General features: G+C 45.2%; 1 protein-coding gene across 6 annotated transcripts in view; it reads right to left on the reverse strand.

Annotated features, from left to right (window-relative positions):
- Positions 1 to 353: 353 nt before the first annotated feature.
- Positions 354 to 13,307, reverse strand: part of Ubox5 (U-box domain containing 5) — a 43,908-nt gene continuing 30,954 nt past the window's right edge. For 4 of the 6 annotated variants that reach the window (XM_059261432.1, XM_059261431.1, XM_059261433.1 and 1 more), the window contains 3 exons: positions 11,513 to 12,710; positions 2,999 to 3,163; positions 354 to 682 (listed from right to left, as the gene is read on the reverse strand). In XM_059261432.1, the coding sequence (XP_059117415.1) occupies positions 474 to 682; positions 2,999 to 3,163; positions 11,513 to 12,710 (1,572 nt within the window). In that variant the 3' untranslated portion in view covers positions 354 to 473. The remainder of the gene's footprint in view (positions 683 to 2,998; positions 3,164 to 11,512; positions 12,711 to 13,307) is intronic. The other 2 variants (XM_059261436.1, XM_059261437.1) reach the window with 2 other exon arrangements.

Below are 13,307 nucleotides of genomic sequence, written 5' to 3' on the forward strand. Positions count from 1 at the left end.
TGTGTGCAGCCAGGTGGTGGTGGCACACACCTTTAATCTTAGTACTCAGGAGGAAGAGGCAGACGGATCTCTGAGTTCGAGGCCAGTCTGGTATACAGAGTGAGTTCCAGGACAGTCAGGACTGTTATACACAGAAACCCTGTCTCAAAAAATCAGAACAAAACGAAATAAAACAAAAGGTTGTGTGCAGGTAACATGTGGGCATCAGGGGGAGTGCTTCTGCACACTCTAGCTGGCTCTGGTTGGAGAGTGGCAAGGCAGGCCAGGGAGAATAGGGATGTCTTCCCTAGCCAGCCTATGGCTTTATTATCCTGTTGTTGCCTAAGCAGGAGTGGGGTGTCCTGCCCAGCTCCATAACACACCACAAGGTGCTAAAACCCAAGAGAGAACAGGGGCACTGGGGTTCTGTTCTTGCTTCCTCCACCTGCAGGTCTCCCCCAAAATGGGGCTTCTCCGGTTGAGGCTCGCGTTACTCAAAAGTGGACCCGAAACACATCCTGGCTGGTGACTGGCTGCTGGCAGGCTGCGCACATCATGGGCTGGGAACGTTGCTTCACATTCAGACAGGGTCGGCACAGAAGGTGGCCACAGGGCAGCTGGTACACAGGCTCCTTGGTGGAGTAGGAAGAAAACGCTCTTTTGCAGGAGGCACACTCTGGACCACAAACACTCCTGGGATGCTCTGGTGAGTCAGAACAACAAGGCAGGATTAGGTGAGGCTGGTCCTCAGTGCAAGCTTTGTCCCTGGGAGCTGGGAACTGGCAGGCCTCCCTCCTACCATCTTTATCAGTCTTGATGCTGTCTATGAATGCTTAAGAACTGGCCTCTACATGCAGTGCATGGGACCAGGTCTGGCCCTTGGCCTCCCACACAAAGTGTACATTCCCCTGCCAAAGCTAGAGCAAGGTACAAGCTTACCCTGACAAGATAAACTGCCAAAAGAGGGAAAAGCAAAATGTGGCCCAAATATCAGGGTCCAGACAGTCAGGGTGGAGGGAAATCACCAGAGGGAGCTTCAATCTGTCGGCAGCTGCCTTCTAACCCCTCAGTCCCTCTCTTGAAACGCCTTGGCCTTGGGCAGGCCTTTCCACTGTAAGATGCACTACAAGATTCCCCTGGTGTGATCAAGAGGAAAGGAGATAAGGTCTACAACACAGGACACTGGGGCTCTGGTGCACGCCACGTGAATCTTAAGAAGTGGAACACCTCTGTGAGCCACTAACTGTCAAAGAATCTTCTGACTGGGTAGGACGATGGGGCCATGGACGATGACCAGCACAGCAGGGAGCTCACAGGGCGTTGCAGGGCTGGGAAAGAGGATGCAGAGTCAGTACCAGAGCGTCCCTCGAACTACAGTGAAGAAAAGCACAAAAGGGGCTGACGGATGCCTCAGTGGGTAAAAGTCCTTCCTGCATGAGCCTGATGACCTGAGTTCCATCTCTGGAATCCACAGTGGAGGAGAACCAACTTCTGAAAGTTGTCTTTTCACCTCCACATGTGTGCTATGGCATGTGCGTACTGCTCACAGGTGCTCGGCGCGCGCGCACGCACACACACACACACACACACACACACACACACACACACACACGCAAATAAGAGCATAAAAGGACCTAATAGTGAATGGCCCATCAGAGTAAGGACACTGAAGGAAAAACGGACTCCAGCAGAAGACAAGGCTCTTGACCAAATGGGCTCAGAGGGTGCTGGGGAGGAGAGCTTTGAAAACAGACAGGACAGTTCAGAGTTACAGGTATTGGAGATGCCAATGAGAAGGACCCCAGCAGCTGTCAGGGAGGGTGGGGCCTGAGTTCCAAAGGGATGCAGGAGTCACAAGGGTGGCACTAGATGAGGGCACTCACTGACAGACTCTAGTAATGGAGACTGGGAAGAAATGGCTGAAGGACAAAAGAGAGACAGGCTGCCAACCACACCCCTAGACGCCGAGAGGACAAGCAGCATGAGACTCAACGGCTTCCCTGGGCACTCTGAAAGACGTGTTCTTGGGAACAGTTAGGGAAGAAGCGATCAGAGTGGGCAAGAGTGAAATGGAAATCCAGATGACAGGACGAGGAGCAGGCTCTGCATCAGCACGAGGAGTCAAGAGTCTTCCCTGTCGGCCTCACCAGGCTCCCTGTGTCCTTTGTTTAACAAGGGGCTCGGGGAGCTGGAGAGACGGCTCAGTGGTTAGAGCACTGGCTGCTCTTGCAGAGGACCTGAGTTTGATTCCCAGCACCTACATGGTGGCTCACAACTGTCTGTAACTCCAGTTTCAGGAGATCTGACACTTTCTTCTGACCTCCACCAGGCATGGACATGGTACACATACATACACACACACACATACATACACACACACATACATACATACATACATACATACATACACACATACATACAGGGAAAACATTCATACACATAAAATGAAAAAAATTTAGTCAGTTCCTCACTTTGTATCTACCATACGATATGATCCTAGGTTATTTTTTTGTTTTTTTGGCAAAATTTGGCCCATTAATCTACCGCTGTGCTTTTCTAGTGCAATGATGAAAATGTTACCAAGAAGGGCAGAAGATGACATCTGAACCTTACACCGGTCTTCACATGTCGATAAACTACCCGGATGTCAGACGAAAGGAGCAGTACAGCCGCCGGACAGAACTGTCAGCCCACCACAGCCAAGTGTGACGGGAACCTCTGTAACCCAACACTCGGGAACTGGAAAGCTCAAGGCCAGTAAGACCCCATGTCAAAATAACCAAAACAAAAACCTACAGCAAAGGACAGCCAGGCTAGAATCCACACAATGACAGGGCTAAAGATCTTGCCTGTGATGAGTCCCATTTCCAGGAAGCCCCACAGGCCCTTCTGGAGAAGACAGGAGAGAAGTTCTCTCTCCAGAGCAGGAGTTACAACAAGGGAGCTGGCTATGCAGGCCCACAGAACCGGAAGTGACAGGCCCACATCCTGCACAGGGAGATGCCAGAGCACAACTTACCGTAGCTGGCAGCTGGTCTCCTGGCAGCACCGCTCCCTCTCGTGCCCAGCTGCTGGAGCTGCCCCCTAGAGAGCCGGGCAGTGAAGCAAGGCATGGAGCCAAGGGTAGAAGTCAAGGCAATTTCTAAACTTTGCGACAGCTTCTGCTCATGGGACACTGGACCTGCTGAGAGACACGCAGACCATAACATCTAGGGAGGCCTAGCAAAAGAGGAACAGCTACAAGTTCTTGGAGGACCAGAAAACGACCCTCTGGACTTCAGACAGGTGAGTATGAAGAAACCTCTTCTATGTCTCCCAGGACTGTGATGGCGGAACAAGCAGTCAAAGTCCTGGGAATCCTGACAACTCCTCCCCATCTATAAAGCTCTAGGTGTTCTCTAGCTTTCCCTAGACAAAGTGTTGTGCAGGAGAGCGCCATCTTGAGGCTGCGATGCAGAACTGCGCCTCCTTTTTCTCCCTTCCCTCACTGATTTTGCGGTGCTGGGGATAGAGTCCCGGACTTGTGCCTTCTAGACACCACACTACCACTCAGCTACATCCCAAAGCCCTGTTACATTCAAAAGGCTGCCTGCTGGCAAAGAAATAAGACAAACAGATGCCAGCTCTGTTCACTCCCTACACACTCTATCCTCTGCCTCAGCGTACTGCCCTTCCCTTTGCATTTTTTTTTTTTTTTTTTTGAGACAGGGGTATCACTATGTAGCCCAGGCTGGCCTCAAATTCATGTTGATTCTTCAGCCTCTGCCTCTTGAATACTGGAAATACAGGTATTTACTACCATACCTTTTTGTTTTTGTTTTTTGTTTTTTGAGACAGGGTTTCTCCATGTAGTTTTGGTGCCTGTCTGGGATCTCACTCCGTGGACCAGGCTGGCCTCGAACTCACAGAGATCCACCTGCCTCTGCCTCCCGAGTGCTGTGATTAAAGGCGTGCACCACCGCCACCCGGCACCATACCTTTCTTATTTAAAAAAAAGCCAGGTGATGGTGATGCACGACTTTAATCCCAGCACTTGGGAGGCAGAGGCAGGTGGATCTCTGTGAGTTCAAGGCCAGCCTGGTCTACAACACGAGTTCCAGGCTGTTACACAGAGAAAACCTGTCTTGAAAAGCTCAAGTGTCAGGAAAATGGCTCTGTCAGTAGGTGCTTTCAGCAAAAGCATGAGGACCTGAGTTTGACCCCCAGAACCCATGTCAAAAATCCAGGAGCACTAGATCACATCTGTAACCCAGTGCTGGGGAGGCAGAGATAGACAGATGCCCTGAGCTTGCTGGTCATACAAGCCTGGCAACCGAAGTTCAATCCCTAGAACCCATAGTGAAAGAAAGTAACTAACCCCTGCAAGTTGTCCTCTGACCTAAACACACATGCCCACACGCACAATGCACAATACACACACACACACACACACACACACACACACACACACACATACACTAATAACACATAGAACCCTTTAAAAGTGGAGAGTAATTGAGGAAAAATTCTAAACAACCCAAGTGACTACCAATAGGAAGACAAAGGGAGGAGTGTATGTTTTACTCTATATCACACCTGTGATCCTAGTACCTGGGAGGTAGAGGTAAGAGGATCAGAAGTTCAAAGTCATCCTAGTACTACAGAGAATTCCAGGTCAGCCTATGTTATATAAGACCTTGTCTCCAAAAAAAAAAAAAAAAAAAAAAAAAAAAAGTCATCTTTAAAACTCTTCATTTGGAGCTGGGAAGAGTAGCACACAACTTTAATCCCAGTACTCAGCAGACAGAGGCAGGCAGATCTCTAAGTTTGAGGCTAGCCTGGTCTACAGAGGACAACCAAAGCTAAACAGAGAAACCCTACCTCAAAAACAAACAAACAAACAAACAAAAACATTCTTAATCTAGGCCAGCATAATGGCTCAGCAGGCAAAAAAAAAAGGTACCTGTTTGGTTGGTTGGTGACTGGACACAAGCTACAGTCGTCTGGGCAGAGGAGCCTCACCTGAGAAAACGCCTCCATCAGACTGCCTGGAGGCCAGTCTGTAGACGTTTTCTTGCTTACTAACTGATATGGGGGGCCAGACTCTGGGGGTGCTGCTACCCCTGGGCAGGTAGGTCCTAGTATAAGATGGTATGAGAAAGCAGTGTGAGCAAGCCATGATGAGCAAAAACCGGTAACCAGATCCTCTGTGGCTTCTGCTTCAGTTTCTGCCTCCCTTCTTCACACAGTGACCAGTGGGACCTAACAACTGTGAGACGAAGTGACCACTGTCCTCTGTAAGTTCTGGTCATGGTGTTTAGTCACAGCAGTAGAAATCTAACTAGGACAGTGGCTGCTCCAAAATTGATCCTCTGGGTTCAGCCTCTGGGACCCACACGCTAGAAGCAGAGCACTAATTCCGGAAGTTGTCGTCACATACACATACAACCCCAAACAAAAAGCTCTTAACGGATCTTAGATTCCAAAACCCACCCACTTTGACTTTGCTTCAATTTGGCATTTAAAATCTTCCTGAGTGAAACAAAGTGGTATAACCTATAATTCCAAAACTGCAAGGCAGAGAGGCAGGAGGGCTGTCACAAATTTAAGGCCAACCTCGTCTACAAAGTGATTTAGTTAAATGCCAATCAGGGCTATGTATTGTAATGGTGATTCCAAATGCAAGGATGCAAGGATGGTTCAACATACGAAAATCTGTCAATGTAATACACCATATAAACAAAATGAAAGAAAAAAAAAAAACATGATCATCTCATTAGATGCTGAAAAAGTCTTTGACAAAATCCAACACCCCTTCATGATAAAGGTCTTAGAGAGATCAGGAATACAAGGAACATTCCTAAACATAATAAAGGCAATTTACAGCAAGCCAACAGACACCATCAAATTAAATGGGGAGAAACTCAAAGCGATTCCACTAAAATCAGAAACAAGACAAGGCTGTCCACTCTCTCCATATTTATTCAATATAGTACTTGAAGTTTTAGCTAGAGCAATAAGACAACAAAAGGAGATCAAGGGAATACAAATTGGAAAGGAAGAAGTCAAACTTTCACTATTTGCGGATGATATGATAGTATACATAAGTGACCCCAAAAATTCTACCAGGGAACTCCTACAGCTGATAAACTCCTTCAATAAAGCGGCAGGATACAAGATCAACTCAAAAAAGTCTGTAACCCTCCTATACACAAATAATAAAAGGGCTAAGAAAGAAGTCAGAGAATTCTGTATCATCACCCTTTACAATAGCCACAAATAATATAAAATACCTTGGGATAACACTAACTAAACAAGTGAAGGACCTATTTGATAAGAACTTTAAGTCTCTAAAGAAAGAAATTGAAGAAGATATCAGAAAATGGAAGGATCTCCCATGCTCATGGATGGGTAGGATTAACATAGTAAAAATGGCAATCTTACCAAAAGCAATCTACAAATTCAATGCAATCCCCATCAAAATCCCAACACAATTCTTCACAGACTTGGAACGAACAATACTCCACTTCATATGGAAAAACAAAAGACCCAGGATAGCTAAAAGAATCCTATATAATAAAGCAACCTCTGGAGGCATCACCATCCCTGATCTCAAGCTCTACTATAAAGCTATAGTAATAAAAACAGCTTGGTACTGGTATAAAAACCGACATACAGACCAATGGAATTAAAGACCCTGACATTAATCCATGCACATATGAACACCTGATTTTTGACAAAGAAGCCAAAACTATACAATGGAAAAAAGAAAGTATCTTCAACAAATGGTGCTGGCATAACTGGATGTCAACATGTAAAAGATTACAAATAGATCGATATCTGTCACCATGCACAAAACTGAAGTCCAAGTGGATCAAAGACCTCAACATAAATCCAGTTACACAGAACTTGATAGAAGAGAAAGTAGGAAGTACTCTTGAACACACTGGCACAGGAGACCACTTCCTAAATATAACACCAGTAGCACAGACACTGAGAACAACAATTAATAAATGGGACCTCTTGAAACTGAGAAGCTTTTGTAGGGCAAAAGACACAGTCAATAAGACAAAAAGACAGCCTACAGAATGGGAAAAGACCTTCACCAATCCCACATCTGACAGAGGACTGATCTCCAAAGCATATAAAGAACTCAAGAAACTAGACATCAAAATACTGAACAATCCAATTAAAAAATGGGCTAAAGAGCTAAACAGAGAATTCTCAAAAGAAGAATGTCAAATGGCTGAAAGACATTTGAAGAAATGCTCAACATCCTTAGTCATCAGAGAAATGCAAATCAAAACGACTCTGAGATACCGTCTTACACCTGTCAGAATGGCTATGATCAAAAACATTAATGACAGTCTATGTTGGAGAGGTTGTGGAGCAAAGGGAACACTCCTCCACTGTTTTGGAAGTGCAAACTTGTACAACCACTGTGGAAATCAGTATGACGGTTTCTCAGAAAATTGGGAATCGATCTACCTCAAGACCCAGCCATACCACTCTTGGGCATATACCCAAGGAATGCTCAATCATACCACAAAGATACATGCTCAACTATGTTCATAGCAACATTATTCTTAATAGCCAGAACCTGGAAACAATCTAGCCCGTCAACTGAAGAATGGATTAAGAAAATGTGGTACATATACACAATGGAGTAATACTCAGCAGAGAAAAACAATGACAGCATGAAATTTGCAGGCAAATGGATGGAACTAGAAAATATCATCCTGAGTGAGGTAACTCAAACCCAGAAGGTCAAACATGGTATGTACTCACTCATAAGTGGATACTAGATATAAAGCAAAGAACAATCAGACTGCAACCCACAGAACCAGGGAGGCTACATAGCAGGGGGGACCCTAGGATGACTGTGGCTTATAATAAGTTTTGGTTTTACTCAGTCACTGGGCAAGCCTCAGTGAAACATTTCACTATTAGGATAAGAATTTGTACCGTATCAAGCTGATAATAGAAAAAAAAAATAAATAAATTTTTAAAAAAGCCAAAGATCTGACTGATTTTGCTCTTTCTTCTGGTGGTTTTTGTTTTTGATTGACTTGGTTCTTCTGATGATTCTTATGGTGTAGCCCTGGCTGGGCTGAAACTCACTATGTAGACCAGGCTGGCCTTGAACTCACAGAGATCTATCTACCTCTGCCTCTTAAGTTACGGTATAAAAGGTGTGTGCTACTACGCTCTAAGTTGCTTTATGTTTGTTTTAAAATTAAACAAAACAAAACAAAACTTATGTATATGAGTGTTTGCCTGGTTCCCACAGAGGCCAGAAGAGGGAGTCATATTCCCTGGAACTGGAGTTACAGATGATTGTCAGCTGCCATGTAGGTGCTGAGAACTGAACCTGGATCCTCTGAAAGAACAGCTAGTGCTATTTACTGCTGAGCCATCTCTCCAGGCCCACATGCCAAGTTCTATTTTTCAAAACATACTATAAGAGACCTAGAGACAATTTTCCTAACTAAGGCACCAGAACTTCTGTTCAGGTGGTGTCAGATGAAATGATACTTTATATTTTTATTTATTTCCCTGTGTACACGTGTGTACACAGCTATGTGGGTTTATGTGTACTACTTGTATGCAGGTGCTGGCGGAAGCCAGAGGGCGTCAGGCCCATGGGACTAGAGTTACAGGAGGTTTTTAGTCCCCTGATGTGACTGTTCACCCCTGGAGGAACATTAAGTGCTTTTAATGGGTAAGTCATCTCCCCAGTTGCAATATTCCTTTCTTTCTTTCTTTTTTTTATTAAGATTTATTTATTATGTATACAGTATCCCTGCAGGCCAGAAGAGGGCACGAGATCTCATTACAGATGGTTGTGAGCCACCATGTGGTTGCTGGGAATTGAACTCAGGACCTCTGGAAGAGCAGTCAGTGCTCTTCGCCTCTGAGCTATCTCTCCAGCCCCCTCCTTTCTTTCTTATCTTCCTGTCTTTTACAAAAATAACATGTCAGCTGGGCATGGTGGCTGTACTGGCTGAACGTGTGTCAACTTGACACAGTAGAGTCATCAGAGGAAGGAGCCTCAGCTGAGGAAATGCCCTCTTGAGATCCAGCTATGAGGTATTTTCTCATTTAGTAATCAATGGAGGAGGGCCCAGGCCATGTGGGTGATGTCATCCGTGGTCTGCTGGCCCTAGGTTCTACTAGAAGGTGGGCTGAGCAAGCCACGGGGAACAAAGCAGTAAGATCCCATCTATTACCTCTGCATCAGCTCCTGCCTCCAGGTTCCTGCCCTGCTTGAGTCCCTGTCCTGACTTCCTTCAGTGATGAACAGCAATGCTGAGGGATAAGCCAAATAAACCCTTTCCTCCTCAACTCGATTTTTGGTCATGATGTTTCGTCACACTAATACAAACTCTAAGACAATGGCGCATGCCTTTAATCCCAGCACTTGGGAGGCAGAGGCAGTCAGATTTCCAAGTTCAAAGCCAGCCTGGTCTACAGAGCAAGTTCCAGGACAGCCAGGGCTATACAGAGAAACCATGTCTTGAAAACAAAACCAAATCAAAACAAACAACAATAACAACAAATGAATAACATGTCTTGTCAGTCTGAAAAGTTACACTAGACATTTCCAGGTTCAGAAGTTTCCAAAGCCAGCCCGGGCTGCTCTGCTCAGGGGGCAGGACTGCGGCTTCCAGGAACCATTGGTGATGGCAGAGGGGAAAGGCGGAAGCTAGGCAGCTTAAATCTCACCTCACAAACAATACAACTCACTCTCACATTTACTTAAATCTCACCTCACAAACAATACAACTCACTCTCACATTTACTTAAATCTCACCTCACAAACAATACAACTCACTCTCACATTTACTTAAATCTCACCTCACAAACAATACAACTCACTCTCACATTTACTTAAATCTCACACTCACAAACAATACAACTCACTCTCACATTTACTTAAATCTCACCTCACAAACAATACAACTCACTCTCACATTTACTTAAATCTCACCTCACAAACAATACAACTCACTCTCACATTTACTTAAATCTCACCTCACAAACAATACAACTCACTCTCACATTTACTTAAATCTCACCTCACAAACAATACAACTCACTCTCACATTTACTTAAATCTCACACTCACAAACAATACAACTCACTCTCACATTTACTTAAATCTCACACTCACAAACAATACAACTCACTCTCACATTTACTTAAATCTCACCTCACAAACAATACAACTCACTCTCACATTTACTTAAATCTCACCTCACAAACAATACAACTCACTCTCACATTTACTTAAATCTCACACTCACAAACAATACAACTCACTCTCACATTTACTTAAATCTCACACTCACAAACAATACAACTCACTCTCACATTTACTTAAATCTCACCTCACAAACAATACAACTCACTCTCACATTTACTTAAATCTCACACTCACAAAAAATACAACTCACTCTCACATTTACTTAAATCTCACACTCACAAAAAATACAACTCACTCTCACATTTACTTAAATCTCACACTCACAAACAATACAACTCACTCTCACATTTACTTAAATCTCACACTCACAAACAATACAACTCACTCTCACATTTACTGAGCATGTTTTCTTCCTGAGAGGCAGGCCTCCAACTTCACATTTTTCCACTTCTCAGTGTGTTGTAGCACTTCGTGGATACATGCAGCAGAGAAAACCACAATGCATTTCCATCAATCTCCTCTGGGAAGACTAGACATAGTACCCCAAAGGTGTCTAGAAACATGACATATAGAAGATTCCAAAGAAGAAGACATGGTCTGCTTTAAGGGAACCTACTATTTCTCCTTCCAGCAGGTCTGAATGGAGGATTTGAAACAGGAAAAGCATTGATCTTGCCAGGGAACACAAAGCAGGTAAGTCCAGCAATGGGACGATTACTGGATGAAGGCACAAAGCACGATGACAGAACTCAGTCAGATGTGGTGGCTTCCACCTGTAGCCTGGGCACTCGGAGACTGAGACAGGAAGATCAACACAATCCAACACCAGTCAGGGCTACACAGTGAGCTTTAAAAAAGCCTGAGCTACAGAGTGAAACCCTCTTTCTCTCAAAATAAATAAATAAAATAAATAAAAATAAAATTTAGCTGGGTTGTGGCGATGGTGGCGCACGACTTTAATCCCAGCCTTCAGGAGGCAGAGGCAGGCAAATCTCTGAGTTCAAGGCCAGTCTGGTCTACAGATCGAGTTCCAGGACAGGCTCCAAAACTACATAGGGAAACCCTATTTCCCTAGGGTTTCCTATATATAAGTAAACAAACAAACAAACAAACGAAATTTTAAAAAGAAAAAAGAATTTCAGAATAATAAGAGAACACAGGCAACCCTTTGGGACTTCTAGATTATCTACGGACCAAGAACAAAACTGAGATACCCTACAAAAACGAGAAGGAAGAAGCATGGCCCCCAACTTCACAGATGTAAGCAGTAAAGCATAAAGCCAAGGACAGTGGCATCACATCAGCAGGAAGGGCAGGGATGACAGAGTCATGACACAGAAGAGTTACCTGCTGAACAGTCCATATCTGTCAGGGCGGGCTCACTGGGGGCTTTCATCTTCTTGGCAGTAGGCTCTGAGGTAGTGGGTGAGAGCAGAGGGCTGGGAGCAGAGGAAGAAGCATCCATGCCAAGGCTGTAGTCTGAGCTGTGTTCAGCCTGCTCCGGCTTCCTTTTCCTTGAGGGCAGGGTAATGACAGAAGGGGTCATTGCTGATGTAGTCTGTGCTCTCCCAAGCAGGTGGCAGCCAGAAACAGAATGCTGGAGGAGGAAACGGTCGATCCGGGCCTTCAGGGAAGGATGAGGTAGGGGCTGGGACTGTGGGGTAAAGGCTAATCCTGTGAAAGGGTCACTGGGCACTCGGCCCCAAGTAGCTTCACTGAGGTTACACTTCTCCAGAGTGCTCTGGTCAATGACCTTTCCTGAGGGAAGCAGCATGGGACATGGCATGATCTCCAGGGTGATAGGATCTAGGAACTCCTCTGGCACATCATTAACCGTCTCAGACATCTCCTGTAAGACACAGGGAGCCTGCTGGCCCTCAGACTGGCCCTCAGGGTCACAGTCACTCTCCATGGGCAAGACCGGAGTGTGCAGACCCAAGTCCTTGGGCATGCTTTCTGATGCTATCAACAAGACACTATTTATCACCTCCTGAGAGCAGGTCTTGGCTGGCTGACCCCACACCTCTAAACGCTTTATGCAAGAGACGCCACTGCCTGTCACATGGGTGATTCCGATCTTGAGGTGGGCCACGTGGCTAAGGGAAAGAGCCCCTTTATTCCATAGTTCCTGGGCTACAACAGCAGGAGAGAGGAGTGTGACTTCCATTGGGCTAAAAGGTGGCCTGGCCTTGAAGCCCCTGTGGCTGAACACCACGTGGTTCTGGTTTTTCAGTAAGACTTTGCCTACCAAGGTGAATGCCTCCTTGTCTGGGACAGATAGCTCCATCGGGTCTGTAGTCCAGCACTCAGGTGAATCCCGAGAGGCTCTGCTAGATAAGGCAGATGTGTATAATTCCAGGCCAGTGACATTCTGACATCCCCCAGCTGTGAGATCTATGTTAATCCTACAGATTTCCACATTAAAGGGAAAGGAAACTGTCACATAGACTGGTGGTCTAATGAAATACTCTGTCCTAAAGCCATGGCTTCTCTTTATGAGGTCTTCAGAGATGAGGTTTTCTACTTCATAACCATCAGCTGACACCTACATTTAATGACAAAGAGGAGACACTGATCCAAATGAAGACAATGGGTTTTCAAGAACTTGTCACTTACAAAAATACTTTTTATATTTATTTATTTTTATTTTATGTATATGGGTGTTTTGCCTGCTTGCATGTCTGAGCACCACATGCATGCAGTGCCCACTGCGACCAGAAGAGGGCGTCAGATCCCCTGGAACTGAAGTTGTAGATGGTTGTGAGCCATCATGTGGATGCTAGAAATTGCATCTGGGTCCTCTGGAAAAACAGCCAGCACTCTTAACACTGAGCCATCTCCCCAGTCCCATAAAATTTCATTTGAAGAAAACCTTAAGTTCTTAATTTTTTTCTTTCTGAGACTGGGTTTCTCTGTGTAATCCTGGTTGTCCTCGCTCTGTAGACCAGGCTGGCCTCGAACTCAGAGATTCGCCTGCTTCTGCCTCCCAAGTGCTAGGATTAAAGGTGTGAGCCACCACTACCACCCAGCTAAGTTCTTAATTTTTAAATTATATCTGTTAAACTGAATTATCTCAAGTTTTTGGAGGCATTCAAGATCATGCCAAAGGCTGAAAGTAAATGTCCCCAAGCATGACTCACTA

Source organism: Peromyscus eremicus, chromosome 4, assembly GCF_949786415.1.
Source record: "Peromyscus eremicus chromosome 4, PerEre_H2_v1, whole genome shotgun sequence".
Lineage (NCBI taxonomy): Eukaryota > Metazoa > Chordata > Mammalia > Rodentia > Cricetidae > Peromyscus > Peromyscus eremicus.